We start from the raw sequence: 24,282 nt of genomic DNA, 5'->3' as shown, positions 1-24,282 counted from the left end.
TCTAGCTCTTCCATTTAGGTGTGTTGTAAGTAAAGGGCAATCAAGTACTCCAAGCATGTGAATGCAAGCAAATCAAGTCAAGTAGGGCTTTCTCCTCACACTAGTCATATGCGAAATAGTTATATAAAAGCAAAATAAAAAAAAAACAGAAAAGAAAATGATATAAAGAGAAAACATTAGATGTGACCTGATGTCAGTTATGAGAATATTGTTAATTATCTGATTTTCAAACATCGTGGGTAACAGTGAAAGTGACTAAAAGTCTGCAGGTGCAGTGTGTTTCTGGCTGGATACAATCACTGCAAAGGGGAGTATGTGGATGAAGTATTTCAGTGTATTCATCAGTAAGTACATGAATAAATTTAATACTTTTTATTATTTATTGTTTTTCATCATCTAATTTTTGTTAAGTCAGGGTAACTTAAGCAATTACGTTCCTTTGCAATGTTATTGCCAGAGTGCTGTACCTGTTCTTGTTTTCACAACAAATCTGGTTTGATTGCACATTAGTCAATGTGTTTTTTCATTCATGTGTGTAATCACATATTAGTAATTGTATCTTAAATGTAGATAAAAAAGAATTGAAATGGAATCCAATTGCATTGTGAGGTCAGGGGCAATTCCCAGTCCTAAATGATACCCGTATGATCCTCAAATAAGATTATAACATAGCATGTGAGTTTTAGACTTGCCCTTTCTTATTTTCAGTTATTCTTTTCAGTCAGAAGTCACTTTTTGTGGCTTGAAAGAGACAAATTGATTTTGTTTTTAAGGAACTCTACCCATGTGCCCCTCAAACAAAACCATTTTGATACACAGGCCTTTGACCTTTCTTCAGCCTTTTCACAATTTGCTTCTAGTCGGCTTTTTAAACATCTCTCCGAATATGGAAAGCTGCTATATAGTATTACATTTCTAATTACTATCAGACAAATCGAGTCTCAATCAAACAGGAGAGAATTCATGTCACGGGCATTCAGATATGGTATCAGTAGCAGTCACCATTTCATGATATCTGAAGAGAATGTGAAAATAAATGAAGTAAATCATACCAAGTCTGACACAATCAAGGAACCGTATCCTCCTGGTAGCAATGATCTGTAAGATTCCTTGTTCCATTACAGGCACTCCCTAGGTTATGAACAAGATCTGTTTGTCATAAAACACTTAAAATTGAACTTGTAGGCAAGTTGGAAAAATAGTATGGTACATTAATATAATTACAGTAATAATAAAAGTAACTACATATGGTGCTGTACCTCGAGCCAACGTATTGCTAAAGTGGTGCAATGCTTTCACGAGCGTCACAAAGCTGTGTGTGCATTCATTATAATGAAACATCATATTTAACCCGAACTTTCACATAATTGATTTTATGGTAGTCCTTTAATAAGTACGAATTGTACTTGGACACACTTAACCTGGGGACTGCCTGCATTGCTACACATTTTCAGATAATGCAGCAACTTTATAGCTAAAATTTAAAGAGAGATGTTTCATTATAATGTGCATTTTTGCCTGGTATATATCCTACTGTAAAAAGTGACCAAACAATTGCCCGAAATAGATCACTGAAGTGTCATCAGTAATGACATGATGTGAAGCACTATTAAGTGACATTAACTGCATGCGTGTTTTGCTGTGTGGTTCACCTGAGGCACCCGCAGCAGGACAAACGCATATACACACAGCAGACAGTGGTGGGAGTGCCCTCTGGGATGAGTGGCTTTAACTACACAATCAGCAGAATTGCAGCATAGAGGTTCACCTTGATTCTGCTGGGTCTTATCCCTCACCCACTTTGGTCTCGCTAACTTCTCACAAATCCCATTTCTAAATGCATTGTCTCCATGTGGCTTGAAGCAAAACACTGGATGGATTGCTGTCCATCATCACCGACTGAAGAGATAATCCGGCCACGTTCCCCACCCCTCGAGAGGCCCTCTGAGGGCTTCTGTTCCTCTGATGCTTTGGTGGGGGGTTGTGAGAGGGACATCTTCAAAGGAGCTAATGCAAATGGAGCCATAACACACCTCACACTGCCGCTTTAACACAAACTCCCCGAAATAGCACGAGGAAGAGCAGCGGGAGCCAAATGTCAAAGAACACGGAACCAGAATTAGTAAGGGAGCGACACTGATGATATTTCTTGTGGCAATGCTATAGCAGCTTGTGTTTTTGGAATTTTCAAAAAACAGAGAGACATTCCCTTAACTGTACATGACCATTTGCTTTAAGCAACTCGAAATAAAATCAACGAAAGAATTCTCCCTCCTCGGGTATAAATCATGTTGTCCTGCTAATATACAATAGGATTACCAGTCAAACCCATCTTAAGTTTTTATATATTGGCTCCCCTCATATATGACTATTTTATTTGTTATACATACCTAGAAGTTTTATCAGGTTAAATAATATAGGAGCCACTCAGTGACCCCGGGCTTGTGGCAGATCTTGAGGATGCTGTTCCACAAATGAATTATATAAAATAAATTGGATTAAAATTCCATTATCATAAAAGACTACAATATATCATAAAAATGTTGTGTGGGAATGCGCTTCTTAGCTGTGATGATATTACCATTTAATGGATAGATTACAATGATGTGTTTTAAACCAAACCATGGATACATAGTTCATATATGGGGAGTCTTTGTCCCTTCTTTGGGGCAAATAGATATCACTAAGATCTGTCTTTAGGCAGTGTGAAATACCACAGGTGACATTTCTCTATCCATCCATTTTTCATAAGAGCTCAGTCTGACCTGGTATTTGATGAGCTGCTTATGGATAGTGGGAGACAGATCAATCTTTTACTGGACTTCTATTTGCTAATATCAGTTATTTCCAAAAGGCCCTCTGTGTACATGACATGTATATTCATGCTTGTAATTTGTTTTTTGAATAACAGAAACTAACAGGACATTGATGGAAGCATAAATGTGATGTAAGGTGATTTACACCGCAATTTCGTAACCTAAACTACCATTCTGGGGAAAAGGAAGATGTGCTCTATGCCCATCAGAGCACAGAAGGCATTTAACAGGTGAAGCCCTTTAATGTGCAGCAGGTCATACAAACTGCTGGTTAGGGATCATCAGCTTACAGGTTCACAGGCAAATGTGTTCACGGCAAAGTGAACATTAAGGTAAGAAGCAGAGGGGCCGAGGGGCATGCATCCATCATAGCAGGGGGCCCATTGCAAAATGAATCGGGGGGGGGGGGGGGGGGGAGGTCCCCCTCCCCCCCAACACTGGCGGCAAATTTTTACCGAGTGCCCCTTTTGATAACAGACGATTACATAGAATTCACAACAATTTACAAAGAACCCCACCTCCCCAGCTCAGCAAATTACCCCCCCCCCCCCCCTTGTCTCCAGCCCCCCCTGCTGTGAGACCCCTCCTCCAGCCCTGCTATACAGGCTATGGTTTTTTTTAAGCCATCTGCATGGTAAAATTTGCATTTAGATCAAAAATGTCCTTCAGAACTGATCCCTGCTCCCAGATCGTTCTCATGTTTTCATGGCTTCTTGTTCCATTTGTGAACTTAACAGAATTCTTCTTTGAGATACAGTGTGACACACAGAAGGCCACAGTACCCAGATAATTCACTTAGCACAGGTATTAGGTCCTGATGAGCAGATTATGACCAGATATAATACTCACCTTCTCTTGTTCCTTATCTTAAATACACCAATAATAAAAGCATTATGTGGCATTTTAGGTTCATTAAGGAAAAAAAGCAATGGTTCCATGTCCACATCACATGACTCCCAATACAATTATTCTCGGTTTAAATGGCACTGAAATCGAAATACCACAGAAGTTAGATTTAAGGATAAAAGCCTACAAGGAACTAAAATTTAGTCTATGCTGTAGTAATTTCTCAGACTTCCTGAAAGCCACAATTGCTAACTAAGCTTAGTGGTTTGAAAAGCACTCGAGGAACATTAGCCTTTACATAAACACTCGCCTTTTACATAGGGCAGTTTAAGGGCGGCCAGTTTCAAGTCAGCCAGGCATATTCTCACCACTACATGCCTCCCAAGCTGACAGTCGTCCATGTTCCTCATAATCAGACACAATGGAGGCCTGAGCAGTGACTCTGAATGCCGATCATCCACAGGGGAAGAGAGTACGATAGAAAATCACCCAGCACTTTCCTGCATACAAGTGTGGGAGTCCCAGGAGCCACCAAGACATTAATGGCACAATCATTGCAGGAGGTGCAAGTCCACCTTAGGTACTGGTTGAGATGGAAGAGCAGATGAGTCAACAAACATGAATTCTTTCTGAGAGAAGGGTGACACCACTGCTGTCCAGACACTGATACCAGAAATTCCCTCACAACCATCAAGAGGGGAAAAAAAACAACAATTAAAAAAATAAAATAAATGAAATCTGACTGAATTTCGACACCCAGGCTGGAAATCCTGGAGTACTAGTGATTTTCCTGAACAGAAATAAAACGAAGCCTCTTAATAAACAAATAAATAAGTAAAAGTACATTTAAAATAAATAACCTCGCAGAAGGAGTGTACCGTATGTCTGTGCTGTCATAAAATATTTTTGCTATTAAGAAAAAAACGCTTGGATTGGGGGGGGGGGGGTGGGGTGGGGGAAGCCACCAAGCTACAATCAAAGCAGGAACTGTATAAAGTTGCCCACCCCTCTCTTTAAATCACTGCATCAAAGTGGGGCACACCACTGGCAGACGTTCAGGGGCTTAACAATAACTGCTGCATGCCGCATTAGAAACAGTGACCTAGTCACCCATAATGGCTTCTTTTTCTAAAGACCTGAGCAGGAACCAGTGATGCTTTAAATCACCATTTGCAAAGAAAAGAATCTTTAAATGCTGAACACACAGCTATAGTTAAAAATACAAGAAAGCATGGCGGCACACTATCAAAACTCCAGCTTCTCCGGCGGCAATAATTATTATTGTATTTTTCCTTAGAAGTGCTTCTACCTGAAAACATTTTCTACGAGTCAGGTTGCTTATTACCTTAAGAATTCAATCAGTGAAAGCCGGCCAGGCTCCTTTGTGCTTCTTTACAGTATTAATCATGCATAAGTAATTAGCTTTATGTAGCTCTTTAAAACGGAACGCCTGGAATTATTAAAACAAACCACCCGCTGGCTACAGTAATGTATCTAACGTACTTAGATGTTAAATTGAACTCAAGCCGCCAGCTCACACGCAAATCAATGATGTCAAATTGGTCAAAACCACATACTTTACAATCGGTAGTTCCTTCATTGTAACAAAATCAACACGTAGACAGAATAAAGTAATCTAATTTATTGGCACCTTATGGAATTAATGTGCAGTTGCCAGCGCTTATTTTTAAATGCCCTATATTTAAACTTGCAGACCTTGGGCTATGAAACACTAAGCAGGAAGACGCATTAAACGCTGGTCCACTATGGTTTTACTTCTCCAGCATGGTATTATCACAAATCATTATCATTAAAAGGTAAAACAACGATTATATGCAGCAGTGCTGGTGAGTGAAATGTAAAGTGACAGAAAGAAGTAACAAACTTACCCCTTGCGCAGATTCTACCGATATGACAATGATAACGATACATATGCTGCAAGTGATAGAAGATTGCGAATTAAAAATTGTTATTTTTTCCTTACAGATGTGCATAGTATTACCGCGTTTCTTTCTTTGAATTTTAGACACGATTTTGCTCGCACAAAGGAGGCCATATTAACTTTATAACCTACCTCCACTTCATTTTCCCTCGAAGCCGTGGAAAGTGGGTATTTATGGTGTTTATCTCACTTCTTAAGTGTGAGAAAGTGTTTCTGACAGCGTGGTCATTAGAGATTCCTGAAATCAAGTAACCAGCCTAGAAAATAAGCACCGAGAAAAAGTCTATAAACTTCCAATGAAAACGAGAGAAATGGCACGAATATCGCTGATTAATAATTTCGTTTCCAAATAAGTGTAAACGTGCGCAAATACGGTTAGATTTTGTTTCACTAAAGTTAGAAAGAAACTGTAAAGCTTCGCTCGACCTCTTGCTTTAGTTACTTCCATTCAGCTCAACAAGAGGAGCAGACAGAATAAGGACAGTGGGCGGGGCGGTGCGGGAGGCAGTATCCCTCACCTTGCAGTAATAAGAGTGTGTTTAACACAACTAAGCAGAGTAAAATAATGCCACTATGATTGTTACTTTTTTATATACCGTATTTGTATAAAAGATTTAATGAACACATAAATTTCATTCGCAACTTTAAATCGTCTTATATGGAGGGGACTCCATTGAGATTTTAGTCATTAAGGTGTGTTGCAACCTGGAAGCGGTAAAAATTTGAGAAAACCGAATCAGAATAAAAACTTGTAAACTGACAGTGGTTCTACATCCAGTATACCGGAAGAATATAATCTTAAAATACATCTGTTTAAAACGTGAGTTTAATTATTTCGTGTTATATGAAGCAAAATATCTTTTATTACCAAGCTTAAAATCCACCAACCCTTCAAAAAATTTGAAAGCGAGAACTTTATCTTAATACTTCGGAATAAATAGACCATACAGACACATTGTGTATTCAAATAGTTATTATGTGAAGACACCGTTTGCCATTTTCCCAGACTTATTAACTCAATGTTAGGTGGACAGTCCACTTGTGGAATGTGAATATGTATATAGATATTCTTGATAAGCACGAAGTTACGAAAATGGCCTTGGATACCAATAAATGTTTAGATACAAACGGTGCATCAAAAAAACAAAATGAACTTTAAATTAGAAACGTTTCGCATCCTGTCGCATGTTCAATGTTGAACGTACACTGTTGCGCAGTCAGGAAGTAGTTCCGGTTGGCAGGTTAAAACGGTGCGGAAAAAAAACTTTTGCAGAAGGTAGTGGTTTGTCTGCTGCAGAGTTTGTGTCGATTACGGGTATCTAGCATTAGTCTATGAAATACACACAAGGAATAATATGTCATGGTTCATTTCACTGAGGAGTTTTTTAGTGTTTTATGTATAAAATGAACAACAACGACGTAAAGAATCCCGAAGAGCCGAAACGTGCAGTGGCTTTACTGTTCATAATACTCTGCTTTGGAGTTGGAGACCTGGAGTCGGCGGTAAATACAGTTACTTTTAATAACTTGTTGGAGTAACAACGCGTGTTTTCTCTCTCCTCTCCTAATGCCTTTAGATATAATAAAATAATCTGAAAACACATTTTATTTAATAATGAATGCGGGTATATTGAAGAAAAAGTTTTAATTTTAAATTTAATTTTAAAATAATTCCTTCGAAGTTTGATATGAATTGATGTCATATTTTTGATTGAACTCTTGGGTATAGTTGCACAGAAAAGTAATGCTTTCAGCCTCGTAGCTGGACATTTCGGTTTTGAAAATCATCCTTATTTAATAGCAAAGATAAAAAAAATTGTGTTTCACAGCTCCGTCAAGCCTATGTTAATTTTATCTGCGTACTATGACATTATCAGGAAAAACACAATAATGTCTTTGCGGTAATATAACTAATCTGTTCGGAGTATGTAAGTAGTCCTATGTCGGGAACCTTTGGACATCTTAATAAATTTAAATTGAAGTGTATTACATGAAGTTTAAAAACAATTCACGACCACGGAATTTGTTGCAGAATCAAACTTTTGTGGTTTTATGCTGTGTCAAACAGTTTACGTATAAAAATGCACGGGTCCGCAATAAAGAAACCAAAGTGAAAAGCAGGCGAGGTGCGGCGGGACGCAGCGCATCGTGTCCTCGAGCTGATCCTGCCCCGAATGTCCTCGAATCCGCGTTTTACTGACCGCTACCTCCTTCCCGCACGTGAATCAGTTTACTGATAATGCGGATCAGGGTATGATATTTGCGCTTAACGTCATTTATTTTTTTTTCTTACCAGCGAGTTTAATATGCTAAAACGATTTAGAAAATAGCAATTCTTTCCCACTTTACTGCCCATAAACACTGCTTATTGCCAAATGCATGCGTGCGAGATGTAGGATGTATTTATAATATGAGCTAAGTGTGCATAAAATTTTGTTTTCCCAAGTTGTCTTGTAGGCTGTGTAGAAGAATATATCAAACATCTAGCAACGCATTGGATTGTCTATATTCTGCAAATCATTTGTTAGATTAAAGGAAAAAGACTAGCTAGGCCGGTATCTTTTAAGTAAAGAAAATTAATTGTAAATTTGATGCGTAACTTGATTTATGGTTATGAAGCTTTTTGTGATTTGTCTTTGGCATTTGTGTCGGTACTGTTACATACATTAAACCAACGGCCATCTGTAGATTTGATTAGACCTATGTCACTCCTGTCTTGAAGGACATTTAAATCAAGTCAGGTATATTTCTGATTGAAGGAATCGTGTATGGAACGTCCTATTAAGAATAATTTTGGGGGGGGGGGGTGGTTTCTTTGGAGATCCAAAGCTTTGTACAAACTCTGGGCTAGATGGATATAATCACATGTGCATTCAATGTGGCACCCGGTAATTCAGTCCCCTGTATGTAGGAACCATGTCTGAGAAAGGCTGCCTTGTTCGTGTGCTGCCCCCTCCCCTTGGACAAAAACGCATGAAGTTAAGCATCGCCCAACCTAATTTTATAGAATCTGTGTTGACCATGTCTCTCTCTCTTTCTCTCTGTGTTAAATTGGGGCTGGAACAGAACAATAGTAATGTTGTAATATCATTTGAATGTTAGTAGGATGTAACCTTGCGTATGTCAGACAGGTTTAATGAATATTAGTACCTTCAATATTTGAAATGTGAAGTGTTCATGGAAAGAAGATGACATGATTTGTGTGAGTCTTTACTACTGCCCTGTATTTTAAATGATGTGATATTTCTCCATAACTTTTGGTTTGCTACAATTTAATTCAGATATAAAACAGACTTTTATAATGATGGTTTATGTGAATATGTACGTGTATAGGTACTATTTGCCCCTCAGCTCTGATGAAACGTGGGGCAACACATACAATATACGTCCGTCTGTCCATCTTCCAAAATCCTCATCTTGGCCAGGATTCCACGGAGCCTGGAACATACCTCAGGAAGTACAGGGCATAAGGCTGTGGTGCATGCAGGGTGGGATGCTAGTCCATCACAGAACACACATACACTCACACACAATATTGGCCACTAATTACCATACCTGTAGCTGTCACTTTGAGTATGGTCTTCAAAAGCTTGAGCAAATACCACTGCACAGCACTATCAGTGAGTAATGGAGTGTAAAATGTCCCTGACAGTTATCCAGACCTGGACAGGAGATCATTCTGTAATCATCTAAGTAAACTTTGCATTCTTAATGTCCTTTCTGGTATATGCAAATCCTTAAGCATTAAACATTGTAACACTTTGGATTATCTAGGAATGGAATGGAAAGAACACATTAAGTGCCATTTCCCCAGGGACAGCCGCTGCCCCCTTGTGGCTGTTGTCGGCTTTTATGGGGTTTCTGCTATGGATGCTGTATTTACCTACCATCCATCCGTCCATCCATCCATCCATCCAGCTTGTCCAGTGTCCGGGTTGCGGGGGCAGCAACTTCAGGTGAGACCAAGATCTCCCTCTCCCCAGTCACCTATACCAACTCTTAGGGGGGTGCTGAGGTGTTCCCAGGCCAGCTGAGAGATAAAATTCCTCCAGCACATCCTGGGTTTGTCCTGGGGCCTCCTCTCTGTAGGACATGCACAGAAAACCTCTCCAGGTAGCCGCCCAGGAGGCATCCGCGCCAGGTGTCCAAACTACCTCGACTGCCTCCTTTTGACATGGAGAAGCAGCTCCTGGATTATCAGAACTTCTCATCCTATCTCTAAGGTAGAGCACAGACACCCTGCGGAGTATCCGCGATCTCATTCTTTCGGTCACTACCCACAGTTCATGACCATAAGTGACGGTAGAAAAGAAGATGGACCAATAGATCAAGAGCTTTGCTTTCAGGCTCAGTTCATTTTAAGCGCATGAAAAACTGCAGACGCCATTCCATAAGTCCAGCTCTTGATCTCTTCTACCATCACTTGTGAATGAGACCCTGGGACACTTGAAGTCCTCCACTTGAGGCAGTGCCTCCTCTCCGACCTGGAGAGGGCAATCCTTCCCTTGGGGGAGGGGCCCTTTGGAGAGCGTCTGGTGGCTGGGCTTTGGTCTGTGGGGCCCGGCGGGGCCCAGCCTGAAAGAGGTACATGGGACTGTCCCCAGGTGGGCCCACCACCCGCAAGGGGAATGTCATGGGTTCGGTGCGATGTGGGTTGGGTGGTTGCCAAGGGAGACCCTGGCGAACCGATCTCTGGCTGACTAAATTGGCTTTCAGGACATGGAATGTCACCTCTCTGGTGGGGTAGGGCTACTGGTGGCCCCACATTTCGGCGCGTTAAAGCGTTTACCCCAGTGAATGAGCAGACTGTCTCCATGCACCTTTGGTTCGGGGAGAGGTCTCTGACTGTCATCTGCGTTTATGCGCCGAATGACAGTTTGGAGTACCCAGCCTTCTTGCACTCCCTGAGTGGCGTGCTGGTTAGCATACCACAAGGGGAATTCCATTGTTTTGCTGGGGGACTTCAACGCTCACATGGGCAATGATAGTGTGGCCTGGGGGGGGTGATGGGGAGGAACGGACTCCCTGATCTGAACCTGAGTGGTGTTCTGTTGTTGGACTTTTGTGCAATGTGGTTTCTCCATAACGAACACCATGTTCAAGCATATGGATGTCCATAGGTGGACATGATATGAATATACCCAGGCCTACTGGTCGATGATCGATTTTATAATCGTATCAGCTGATCTGTGGCCTTCTGTCTTGGACACTTGTGTGAAGAGAGGGGCAGAGCTGTCAACTTATCGCCACCTAGTAGTGAGCTGGATAAGGTGGCAGGGGAGGAACAGGCCTAAGCGTATAGTAAGGGTCTGCTGGGAACGCCTGGCAGAGGCTCCTCTTCACCAGATCTTCACCTCACACCACCAGCAGAACTCCACCTGCGTACCGGGGGAGGTTGGGGACATTGAGTGTGAATAGACATTTGTTCCGGGCTTCCATTGTGGAAGCAACCATATGGTGCTGTAGATGCAAGGTGGTCGGTGCCAGTCGTGGTGGTAACCCCTGTACCTGATTGTGGACACCAGAGGAGAGGGGGGCTGTCAGGCTGAAGAAGGAGGCCTACCGGGAATTATTAACCCGGGAGTTTCCTGAGGCAGCTGACAGGTACCGGCAGGGGTGGACTTGCCCAAAATCGAGTTTGAGGTTGCCAGGGTGGTTAAAAGAATGCCTTGCAGGCCAGGTTTCGCTTTTTGTGAATGATGTGGTCCTGTTGGCTTCATCTGCAGGGGACCTGGAGTGGTTTGCAACTGAGTGCAAAACGGCGGGAATGAGGATTAGCACCTCCAAGTCCGAGACCTTGGTTCTCAGCCAGAAGTGGGTGCTGTATTTACCTTTTCGGTAAATTGGGGAGTTCTCTGGATAAATCAATTTTAATTTATGTATTGCGAAGTACATTTAATATATATTCTCAGTGTTTGTCTGTCTTGTTTTATAATTGAAAGGTAAACAGCATTTTAAATCTGGACACTTGGCACATTGGGTCAGCAGTTGATGGCATTATTCAGAGGGTCTTTAAGGAAGATACAGCACTAGGGCAGCATTGATATGTACTGTGTGCGTATATATACATACATGCATACAGAGTAATGATACTTTATCCATTTTCATGAGGAAATTCTTTTCACCTGTTGCCTCTTGCTCTTCATAAGACATAGATGGCTGAGCGTAAGCTTGGGGGAGTCACGACACACCTGGAGTGATTGGGGATTAAGGGCCTTAATCAAGGTCTGGTATCCGTTTGCTGACCTTCAAATTCAAGCCTGCTGATCACAGGTGCAGAGTCCTAACCCGCTCAGCACACACCACTCCCCATTACATAAAAGCAGGCCGATAGGCTTGTATAATACATGTAATGAGAGACATTCAGAAACCCACAGATCCTGGGAGCTGCCCGTCTGCCCCAGGGTTGTCAGTGTCTGTACCCATAGCACGTCGCCAGGGGGCCCCGTGCTTCCTGAGAAACGCAGTATCACATTCAGGTCTGCGATCTGGCTCTACCCAGAAATGAACACCACGGAGACAGATGTGTCGGTGTTTTACTTATTTCTAATAAAACATTGAGTCGTGGCATCTTTGTCTTTTTTATACTGATTATGATGATCAGTTTTGTGTTATGCTGTCTAGATATATGATGTCTTGGACATATGTGGTTTTTTTAAAAAACTAAGCCATAGATTGATTTTCTTTGTGGCTTTTCCATTTTTCTAACCGTATAGTATGCAAGTTACTGTATGATCTTTTTTTTTTAATTGTGGTCATACATTAACACTAAGATTAAATCCTTTATTTGCCATTTGTACAAGTGTGAGTACAGCTACGTTGCAATGCTTCTCTTTCCCTACCCCATCTTGCTCTCCATGAGATGCACAGACAGGTGCGAGCAAGCTTGCAGTATGTATCAGTTTTTAAGGTATACATTAATGTTGCCACTATGTGCCTAATGACAGATGTGAGCAGCTTGCTTTTGAATACTGAGGGGGGCGACTAAATTAATCTGGTTCTGTCATCTGACTCTCTGAAGATCAAAAGCAACCCTATCCCCATTACGTACTGCAAGAATGAATGTGACTGAAATGAATGAAAGATAAGGTATATTTGGGCTGGTGTCACTGGTATAATTGTGGTGAATTTTTTATTTTTTTTTTTAAACCAAAGCTGCCCCTTTGCTAATGCCTTTGAGGTTAAACCCTATTGGCTATCCAAGGTTGCTAAGCTGCAGGGTATTGCCGGGCGTAAGGAATCATGAGAACACTCAGGATATGGCACTGGCACACGGAACAGGAGAGCACTGAGGATTTTGATAGCAGTGTGTGTTTATTGTCTTGGAGCGGAAATCTGCAGTGCACTCTCACTTGAGTGGACACATTTGTGCATTACTACTTAAACACCCCTCCCAGATATCAGCTCTTTGCACAATATAGTGAAGATTTGAAGTCGAGTTTTTTGGTTTGAAGACTCGTTTTTCATCCTACCCTAAGAGAGAGTTTTGTCTTCCATATTATGCATATACTGCAACTGTGAATGACACCCAGGTAACCAAAACTGGACAACTAACTGGTGAACTCAAATATATCACATGGATCAAAATAAAAGTCACTTTGACATGGTTTACAAGTTCCTGGGCTGTCTGTTTTATTTTTATTTATTATTCACCTTTATTTAACCAGGCAAGACAGATTAAGAACATGTTTCTTATTTACAACTGTGGCCTGGAAAGGGTGGTCTGTGACTGGGACCTTCATGCTAAATAAGCATGAGACACAAAAAGCTTGCAGGTTAAACTTCACACATAATTTCATAAGAAACTACACTGCCACAGCAAAACAGGATAAATAAGTCGTTTTGTTAGTTATTTGGGGATCAATACTGATCAAATAGGGAGACAGCCTTTTATATTTATTATCCTGCATAATAAGCACTGGCAAGTTTCAGTGCAGGGATTGGCAATATTAGCTAAAAATATATTAGTTATTTATCGTATTTTCTGATGCAGAAATATGGATACGCAAGCAAGAAACTTATTTCTTGATGCATTTTATTTGACAGAAAAATACAAAAAATAATTTGCTTAATTTTTACTCCGTTACAACTCTTTTCCTGCACTTTCGCATAACTTTCAAGTTTGCTAGTGCTTGTGATCAACCAGTTAGCAAGCTATGGCTACAAGTACTAACCTTTTAGCAAGTTGCAACCGTCAAGCAATCAACAAGCTATGGCTGTAAGTGCCTTTCCAGTAGTTAGAGTGAAAAATACCCATTTTGGAGACTATTAAAGGGGTCTGGACCTGCCGACGAGGAGCTGTAGTCAGGCCAAATTCCTGCAGTGTGAACACAACAAAGTCCCTGGCTCCGGAAAAGCTTCTGGCTCCAGAAAAAATTATGGCAGTGTGAAATCACCTGTATGCCAGAGGTTAACTGTAAAATAATTCCAGTAATGAGAATCTGATTTATGTGCACCATAAGTCTGACTATTAAATTCGGTCTTGAGTCATAAAGGCCTTAATTATAGCCTCTGGGAATAATAGCTGTGATTAAGTTATTTATCCACCAGAATGCTCATGGGGGCACATACTTGTTGGTTCATGTCGACACAAATTCACAGAGAGGTGAAGCTGTCTCACTTGTGTTGTTCAGACATTTTATTTCTAGAGAGAAGGGCTGGGAAACTCTAGTCCCTGAGGACGTACATTCAGCTCTTAGCTGTTAGAGGTGCTTGTTTGGGTATGATTAAAGCTTATTGGTGGATCAGAAAAGACAAATGCGCAGCTGATGAGTTTGTCAATGAGGAAATCTCTGACTTTTGGGCATGATTTACGTGTCTTGGGAATACCTTTGTGAGTTTTGAACTGTTGGATTCTGTTTGCAGCAGGACTGTGGTCTTATGGCTTTTTATTTTTGTTATGTAGCTTTTCAGCTGTATATCGTAAACTTTGGCATTCTGAATAGTCCTCTAGGTATGTTTATATACAGTTCCAGTTAAGTCTGGACATACCTACTGTAAATCATTTGTTTTCCAACTCAAGGTTAAGGGCTGTATTATATTGTATACAAGCAAAGACATGAAGCACTGCGACAGATGACTTGGCTCCCACAATTCTGCACACTTCTCTTTGTCATTGCAATATTTGACATGTAACTTCATTGCCTCTGCCTTTTACTATAAGGTAATTAACATAGAGACAAATGCAATAAAAACAGATGTGCCCACACTCTTCACTGGTAATCAGCTGGTTTTCCTTTTGGATCTGTAAACTGGAGCATGTTTGTCAAAATGTTCCTTTTCCACTCTATGGTAGCCTGTGACATTACCTGTAAGTAATGCTAATTAGCCTGCTGACACTGCTAAACTTCATCTTAGCATCTGATGTCAGGTGACTTTGGAAAGGCATTTGCACAAAGCACTTTTTCAGGTGTCTCCCTTCATTCCTGTGCTCAGCTAGTCCAACAGAGGCTCTCGCACAGACCCCAGTCCCAGCACCAAGCGGTTCATGCATGGGCACTGGAGGCAGATCATTGGGAGATTTAATGGTTGGCTATGCAGGGCCTGGCCTACTCTGTTTTGTGGCGGGGAACCTGAGGCAGCACTTCAAGCACATTGTGGCTGTAATGTTTATATGAATGTTTTTTAAACATTTGCAGAAAGCCTAATTCATGATGGGCGCAGGCATACGGAGTGGACTTTTCCATCGAGTTCATAGCTCTCCCGAGTAATGCAAAGGTAATAGCCACATACCAGCCAATCATAAAATAGCATTTGTTGTGTCCAGGTAAATTACAAAATAAGTTGCATGTGATCCCACTGCATGCACATTATTACATGGAGGCACACACGGATGGAGTGCATAAAAGGTGGAAGTTGGCAAGATCCAATGAATGTGGTAAGCAGGGCTCTCAAGTCTCACGGATTGACTGTGAGATAAGTTTGGCCTCACATGTAATTTCACTCCAAACATTTGATGAAATTTGACAACCTTGTCTTTAAATATGTGACATGGTGGCCCCGTGGGTTTTCATGCCCAGCCACTGCTCAGTCCCTGTGGATTTTGTGTCATTTAGTCTTTCTAAAATGTTTCTGATGAATGTGTCTGTTCCCTGTGATGGACCTTTGTGTTGCTGTGCATTCTGGGATCCAGGCTCAAGTGTGTTGTTTAGCAAGAACGTAGTTAGAATATCTCTCCATTGTTTATATTTGAAGTAATATGGTCAGGTTTCATCTCCAGGTGTATTTACTAATCAGAATTTTTTTTTTATGTTTATGTAGTTACCCAATTCAATGTATTTTCTTTTTTATTTTTTAAAGAAATCAGGGTCATGGTGTCCCTGGAGAAATTGGGGGTAAAGGACCTTGCTCAAGGGCCCAACAGTGTCATCACTCTGCCAACTTCAAGCTTTGAAATGATGACCTTCCGATCACAGGCTCAGTGTGCTAACCACATACCACTCTGAAGATTAGGATTGACATATTTTTCAAGCAGATGCTTCTATCTGATGTGTGACACCTCAGAGAGGGTTGTTATAGATGCTCTGCCAGACGTCTGCACACCTGTTACTGTAGACGACTGTTTATCTGGTTGGTGTTTAATTCTATCAGAGACACGGTTGTCTTGTGTGGGCGTAGAGCTTTAAGCCGTACACTGAACTCCCGTATTGGACTGATATCCTTGCATATGGACTATCTGAGCTGGGTGATTTTATATATGTATATATATATATATATATATATATGTGTGTGTGTGTGTGTGTATATGTGCACGATATCACATTGCGATATGTGAAATCTGTATGTGACACTGTGATATTTATAAAACAGGAGATGATGAAATTATCTAAAATAAACAATAACCAAATAAAACTTATATACCAGGGGCCTGTACTACGAAGTGGGATTACTGGTTTATTGGGGTAACTTGTCGTATTTAAGGTAGTCTGAGCAAAATGTGACTGAACGAATATGAAGTCCATTTAAACTGTGGTACCTTAAATCTGACAAATTACCCCGATAAGCCAGTAACCCCGCTTCATAGTACAGGCCACAGTGAAGTGTTTCAGATAAGTTGGTGGTGTTGCCAGGACTTGTGTGAACAGACACAATGCAATGCCGACAAATGTGATGCGCATGAAATATCCCGCAGCCCTACTTTTTAATGACTGCTGATTGGTCGTTCTACTAGGACTGCCCTATAGCTTTTTTAAAACTCTGCTCTATTTTCATTATTACAGCCATTACAGCTGTACTAAAATCTAATTCAGCTACAATTTCCCATGTTTTGCATATTTAGAATAGAAGCTCTCTGTTGATAAGGATTTTGGTTCTTGACTCCAGCAGGTAAAACTTTAACCCTCTGAAGTCTTGTTGGGGTAGTCTGACATGCCTTGATGTTTTTAAAATATTTCACTTATCTAAAAAATGTTTATTTAAAGTGTTACATGTGCTTTTATTCAGCGCAAACTCAGCACCAATAATCTGAGATCATTTAGAATGTGATTATTTTATTTTTAGTTAAAATCAGGAGGAGGCATGGTGGTGCAGTGGTTAGCACTGTTGCCTCACACCTCTGGGACCCAGGTTTGAGTCACGTGTGTGGAGTTTGCATGTTCTCCCCATGTCGTTGTGGGGTTTCCTCCAGGTACTCCAGTTTCCCCCCACAGTCCAAAAACATGCTGAGGTTAATTGGAGTTGCTAAATGTGTGAGTGAATGGTGTGTGAGTGTGCCCTGCGATGGGCTGGCCCCCCATCCTGGGTTGTTCCCTGCTTCGTGCTCATTGCTTCCGGGATAGGCTCTGTACCCCCCCCCGCGACCCAGTAGGATAAGCAGTTTGGAAAATGGCTGGATGGATAGTTAAAATCAACTTTAAACATATACTTTTCAAAAGCCTATTTTCAGACATGCTGAGAAATTGTAAAAAACCACATTATAAACATTTCTAGCCAAGACATTTGAGCTCTGAAGCTTATATACATAGGGGTTGGCTACACATAGGTGAATAGGACATTCTGTAATTTTATGTGGTTTGTGACACTCTTTTTCTCAAAGTCAGTGGCCTACACAGTGAATACTGATAAGATAGGTGTCCCCACACCTGTAGGAGTTTGCATACTGTCAATGGCCCATCAGTCTGAATGTCACTGCGCCCCACACCCATCACATTGAAATGCAACAAAAGTAGCAACAATAAAATCCTTTTCACAGTTTATTGGTAGATGGAATGAAAAATGAAAAACTGTGCTATAGAAAGCGATAAATATGATGCCACGCCTATGCAGAGTTCACGGAAATAAAATAATTCACTATTATTAATGCTCTGCGAACCTCCATCTGGTCTGAAGCATCTGTTTCTTTAAGTGTAGGTGGCTGCTTAGACACTGATGGGACAAAGGTGCTACACAGAGATTTGACTGCTAATAAGAAATTTGTCCACAAGGAAAGATGATAAAAAATACATCATGGGTCTTAGGGCCAAGAAATAATAAATATACCTAATTTTTGATTCCACGTCGTGGTGGTTCTGCTTGTCCAGTTGGATGTTTTGAACTTTTTAAAATAAAATCTGAGAATGTCTCCTTGCCATCTGCGAAACTGCAAGCTTGCCTTCGAATAATATTATCATAGTTTACTGTTATTGTTAAGGATGAAATGATGATCTACAGTATACTGTATAATATATCAAGTGATAGGAGTGGCATTAAAGTAAATAATTTGGCTTTTAAATAATGGCTGATGGGGAAGCTACTCCTGCTGCTTTATCAGCCTGAATTCCTGTGTCAGCACAGCTACTTATGGACTGGTGGTGCTGCTGGCCTTTTCGTGAGGGGTGGGTATTCCTGTGCTGCCCTGCAACTGAGGGAGTCATGTGCACCTCCAGGGCTTGGAGGGCACGGCGTCAGGGTGATAGTGTCACTGGCAGTGGTGGTGGTCGGCATTTGGATGAAGCCGACCGCACTTCTCAGGCCCTCTGAATGCTGGGGGCCTGGCTGTCTGCTCAGTGTTCATTTAGCATAATAAGCCCACACACACAGAGAATCTGACTCTGGCTGTCATTTGGCTCTCCAGTGTACTTACATCACAGCTCGACATGTATGCAGTAGATACTTACAGTTAAGGTAAAAAAATTATCAAATACAATCCGATAGATATATGCAACATGCTTGTGTGACTGATAACTGTACAAAAGTGTAAGAGCGCATGTCAGTGCAAGGAATGCTGAAATAATGACTATGCTTGGTACAGTAAGTGATTTACATCAAAGAGGTTCTGCATGGTTAATCCATAGTGTGGATTGCTGGAACCAAGGTAATTCTGTCATCTGTTCATGACCAAGGCTAGGAAAACGGCTCTGAATTTCATTACCTAATGGGAATGACGTTGTTGCTCGGTGGAAATGCTTGAGCGCTTCTGCTGCCTACAAGCGGTCGGTTGCTCCCTTGACACTCTACACGTGTGCATTGTAGCAGACATGAATACACTAACTCACAGAAATCTGTCATTTATCCACATATGCAGTACTGGAGATGTAGGGCACATGACCAGAGAAGCTCTGGATGGGTTTGCTCTCCGTGACGCACAGTGTGAGAGTGACACGCTAAAACAAGGATGCTCCAACCCGCTTATGGGCCCTGCAGGCAAGCCGGGTCATATCCCACCCCCCCACCCCCCCCCACCCCCAATGTAATTCTGAGCCTGTTCTTGCCTGTTGATTGAAACAACAGAGCGGAGGTTCTCCGGGGCGGTGGCAGACATGACATAAGGATATGGGGTTAATAATGGGGTTAGGGAGCGGGGCTGGCCTGCTTTGTCTTTCCACAGATGGCCCAGAGACCGCTTAGCAGCTTCAGGGAGATCACAGCACATGGCCAGAGTAACTAGCTGAATTATTCCAGTGTAGTGTAAGACTTTTTCATACTTACTTTAAAAAGCTTTAGTATTTTTCCGCATTGTTATCAATTAGCATACCAAGAAAGTTTTGTTTTTTCTGTAATTTTTTTCCCCCCAACTACCATACAAAATATTCCTGTGCAGACTTCTTATGGAAATGATCCAAGTCTCATTTGCAGTGTATTTATTTAGCTTTTATCCCAAGTGATGTACAGTTGAAAAAGCAGCCAGTCCCTGCAGCAGTTGGGATTAAGGGCCTTAGTCAGGGGCCCAACAGTGACATCACTTCTAAAGTGTCTCCAAGGGCTGCAGTTGATGCCAGTTTTGATTCCAGTGGTGATTTTTCATGGATATTTTGCTTTTAATTTACTGCCACTGTAAGTGTGAGTTAGCATGGCATTGCGTGTCAACAAGATCGATAAACTGGTAGCATCCCTTATGTAAATGTTAAATCTGATCTTATTTAATGGAAAAACATGTTTAAACTGTTTTCTCTACTCCATGAAGCGGAGAAGTTTCCCATGATGATAGCGATGAAATGCTGCAATTCCCATTATAGTGGTGATGTGAAGCCCTGTTTTGCGTGGGAGTGAGGCAGAGCTACAGCGTGGAGGTTTAGGTTACAGAGGCCATGGCGGTTCTGACAGGAGCTTCTCACCCTCAAGCCCAGCAGCAAACCTCCTTCCTGCTCCCCATCCTGGCAGAATTCCCGAATATTCTTTATTGGGGCATTTCTTGTGGAGAAACTCCTGGGATTACCATGGACTTCTCCTGCAAAGGCACTGATGAGGAAACTGTTAAACCTTTAATAGGCTGATGTTGGTATTGGTGACAGCAAATATAACCATGTTGCTTTCTCAAGATTCCTATTTTCAAACATTTATAAATGGAGGATGATGATCATTGTTGGTTTGCAGATCCAGTATTTTATAAAGTTTGCTTTTGTCCTGTAGAAAATTTATCCACATCTGGGTGTTTGGTGCAGCGTTGGTCTTTGTCTGTGACATTAACATTGCACACAGATAAAGAGGTGCGAGCCCTGGAGGAGCGCAGAGGAGAAGATGGAGCATTCCAGAGCTGTGACTCCTCCTCCACGGGCTTACAGGTCTCTGTGACTCCAGCCTACAAGGGCCAGTTTCTCTCTTTCATTAGAAAAACATCTGCAATGCAGACTCAGATATACTGCCTGTACAATTTGTCCTGTACACATGCAGAGTTGAAGTAGTTTCCACTTTTACTTGTTCTTGTTGAATATAACATTTTATTTGGTATATTATGTAGCACAGAAACATCTATTTTTATATTGTGCATTTTTATAGTAAATTATTGTTCTATTTTAGATGTGAGTTTTCGTAAATAATTTCTTTCAGTTTACACATTCTCAAAATGCTGCACCCTATGCTTCCCTATAGATCAGTGGTTCACAGCTCGCTTAGCCTCAGGGCCTAAAGGGGATGGACAATGATTGAAACTGAAACCCTGGCGCCCCCCTAATATAATGGTAGGGGAAACGTTTTATTTAAATAGTTAATGGCTGCATGGATTGAGCACAAATCCATTCCATTATGTATAGGAAATGAGAGGAAAAAACTTGGGTGTACCCTGGTCTTGGCTACGTTTTAGCTTTCGAATGTTTGAGAAGTGTGTTTTGTTAAGAATTCGTTTGGAATGTGTTTGGAATGTTATTAGGACATGTTGTGCATTTAATTTCCAGTTCTAAGGCAGAAATGATAGTTTAGTCATTTGCAGCATTTAAACCAAATTAAATGGTTTGTTGAAAGGTTCTGACCATGTCCAGTTTATGGTAACTGGAATTCATTTATATTTTGGTTTGTTTTCATCATACTTTTATTCCTTCTGAAAATTTTTGTGCCCACAGCAGAATGTGTTTAACAGAAATGCACAGTGTTGTATAGCAGATAGGAGCTTCTTGCTGCCATTTTGTTATGGCTAGGACTCACCTGATTGGATAATTCTTCTTTGATGCAATTGGCCTAATGAATGTAAATATCACCCCCAAGCATCACACTGAGAAGCTGCACTCACGATTGTATTTAAAATCTTTGTGAAGAATGTATGAAATCTGCCTTAATACTGAAACTAACAGCTGAATGTTGCTAATTAACTTTTTTAATTATTCCTGTATTACCCAAATGGTCTGAAATTATTCTCACTGTACTAATACTCAAGAGATGATATAGAAAAAATGTATTAAGGAATGAAGAAGCAAAGAAAATCATGCTTTTCATACCCCTCAAATGATAAAGGAACAATGAAAAAGCATTGGCTACTGTTAGACATTTTACAATGAAAAATATTCTATCATGTACCTGTACATAACCTGTAATCAGAACAATTTATTTGCTAAAAATATCTTAGCCTATTGTGGGTACTCACTGGGTCACAACTTGTACTCAATTAGGGCAATTGGCAATTGGGTTTGAACCATTTCTGGAAATTTTCTTCTTTTTTTTCCAGATCACGGTAAACTGAAACCGCAAATACGGGGCTCCTGCTGTACAATACAGTGGCGACAGACGCTGGTCATAGGTTTTCAAAGGCCTATGTTAAAAGGACCACTGTTTTTATACTAATTACTATGGACACAGTATTTTGTGGTTACAGGGATCAATGAGACCACCACTGTGCAGCGTATGCTACAGCATTTGTGATGATGAATAAAGATCAGTTAACACCAGTCCATGTAAAAATGAAAGCGTGATGTGTACTTGGTTGTCTCTCTGATCATGGCTCTTCTTGTCTGTCCATCACCAGGCCTGCCATGGCTGTGCACCAGGAGCGATATGTGATTGTAGCGCCTTGAAAGGAGTCAAGGTGAGTGTCTCCCTTGAAATGATGCGCATGTCTCCTGGCTTTAGCATGCTGTCCTACACATTTCCCATGCTAGCATTTTATTTTGTAGCGCTATGCATGGTTCTAATCACGGGGAGTACTGCACCCCCCAATCAAGACCCAGACCCCCCCCACCCCCACCAAAGACACAAAAATAGCAGTTTGGGGTGGGGTCCTAACATTTTCCCTTTGTTTAAAAAGAAAAAAGAGCCTCACCTTTATTGGAATTTTTATGTAAAAAGATTTCAAACACCCCTAATTTGGCCTGTACCATTTTAACCACCTCAGCGCTAGAAGCAGCTTAGCCAGTCGGTTGCGTCATTCATTCTCATTGAGTGACCTGTTCATTGTGTTTGTCTGTCATGGTACTGTTTGTTGTGCATTGGTAAATGTAAGTAGCCAGCAGAAGTTTAGCTTGTTGAAAATGTGTTATTTTACAACCTTCATTTATTCGTTTAAGTGTTTCACCTACTAATGCAAGCTGATGTCTTTATAAGTTGAATTATTTCCCATTGTCCTTCTGAGGCCAGTCCAATCAATGTTAGTTACGTTAACTAGCAAGATAAGTTGAGTTCTCTATTTAAACCAGGTTTCTTTGGTGAGGTAAAATCGATCATGATCATTTTCCAAGGAGATGAACTCCCTCTGTTTTCATTCTCATTTTATCATGAATACATTGTGGTTTGTTATTAGGTTAATGTTGATGCATAAGAAGGTCTTTATGCTCTGAAAAAAACATTACTATCAGTGAAACCTATAGGGGCAACATAAAAAAAATAGCTAGCAAATAATAAGCCTTATTATTTGAATTTTAGTGGTATTTATTCTGCATTCCACAATTTCATATTTATGGGCATTTTTAGAAGCTTCATCAGATATTGTTTTGTTAAATATAGATTAGATTTTATTCGTAGACACACTATGAGGAAAGGGAAAGATGGAGCCATCAGACACTTTTTTGGTGGCAAAAGAAGAGTAAGTAGGAAATAGTGTTAAGAGCTACAGAACATTGCACTAAAAGTATAGGTGCAGTTTTGAAAACTGTTAATGTGTATGAAGGAAAGTGATCTGAGAAACAGGGAGTTGGGTCTTGACTCTTACCACCAGGTCTTCAAAATAGACCATTTTTTATAAAGCAGGCTTTAAGCTGTTTGTAAATGTACAGTATAGGCTTATTACTTTTACTAGTATCCAGTTTCTAAGATAATTCATGGGAGTTATCAAAAGCAGATTCTTTTGGATAGGGATAAGGATAATGAGATCTTCTGTATTGATTCTCATTTTGTCGCATGTCCTGACCATGACCACGTGTTGCATGTTAGTAAACACCCCTAGCGCATCTTGCACTCTTAACATTCATCCTGGTGGCGACTATCCGTATTGACGTGGTAGGGGACCATAATCGTCATAAAAGTGTTATGAAGGCAGCACCCCCCTATTATGGAGGGGTAATTTGCACTCTGGCGCTATGCATCACATTAGCTTGTCTCCTGGCTTTAGTATGCCTCCTGTTTTCCTACACATTTCCCATTAAAACATTTCTCTTGGTGGCACTATGTGTCATGTTGGTGTTTTTCCAGTGTTTCTGCAAATTTATAACACGTTATGCCTCGAAGTCAGATTGAAAATCCAGTTTATTATTTTTATTCCAAATTTCCCCGTCACTAATCAGCAGAATTACAAATACAGCATGTAAATGTAGAAAAGTTAAAGTACAGGTAAGGTAATCTGACAGATATTCTTAGTTGTTGTGTGACTGGTCTTGTTTTTTGACAGGGTGAAATGGGCTTTCCAGGGCTTGAGGGTCAGCCAGGGATGGCGGGATTCCCAGGCCCAGAGGGACACATGGGACCAAGAGGAGAAAAAGTAAGGGAATCCCCAGCCATCTGAATGTGGGCGACGGTAACCCCTGGTCCTGCTTTTCTCTCACCACCATCTTCATCTTTGTTCTC

At 40.9% G+C, this 24,282-nt stretch overlaps 2 protein-coding genes across 4 annotated transcripts in view; one reads left to right on the top strand and one right to left on the bottom strand.

The window, feature by feature from the left end:
- LOC125725662 (collagen alpha-6(IV) chain-like) overlaps positions 1 to 6,106 on the bottom strand; it is an 85,927-nt gene extending 79,821 nt beyond the window's left edge. For 2 of the 3 annotated variants that reach the window (XM_049002529.1, XM_049002531.1), the window contains exons 1-2: positions 5,737 to 6,062; positions 5,552 to 5,597 (exon numbers count right to left, since the gene is read on the bottom strand). In XM_049002529.1, coding sequence (XP_048858486.1) covers positions 5,552 to 5,597; positions 5,737 to 5,747 — 57 coding nt within the window. In that variant the 5' untranslated portion in view covers positions 5,748 to 6,062. Of the gene's footprint in view, positions 1 to 5,551; positions 5,598 to 5,736 lie in introns of all 3 variants that reach the window. The other variant, XM_049002530.1, reaches the window with a different exon arrangement.
- A 758-nt stretch (positions 6,107 to 6,864) lies between these two features.
- Positions 6,865 to 24,282, top strand: part of LOC125725663 (collagen alpha-5(IV) chain-like) — a 54,537-nt gene continuing 37,119 nt past the window's right edge. Inside the window, exons 1-3 of the mRNA XM_049002532.1 lie at positions 6,865 to 7,107; positions 22,253 to 22,312; positions 24,107 to 24,196. Of these exons, the coding sequence (XP_048858489.1) occupies positions 7,000 to 7,107; positions 22,253 to 22,312; positions 24,107 to 24,196 (258 nt within the window). The 5' untranslated portion in view covers positions 6,865 to 6,999. The remainder of the gene's footprint in view (positions 7,108 to 22,252; positions 22,313 to 24,106; positions 24,197 to 24,282) is intronic.

This window comes from Brienomyrus brachyistius, unplaced genomic scaffold (genome assembly GCF_023856365.1).
Source record: "Brienomyrus brachyistius isolate T26 unplaced genomic scaffold, BBRACH_0.4 scaffold69, whole genome shotgun sequence".
Classification (NCBI taxonomy): domain Eukaryota; kingdom Metazoa; phylum Chordata; class Actinopteri; order Osteoglossiformes; family Mormyridae; genus Brienomyrus; species Brienomyrus brachyistius.
The sequence above is the reverse complement of the archived record's forward strand: the minus strand, read 5'-3'. Positions and strand labels throughout refer to the sequence as shown.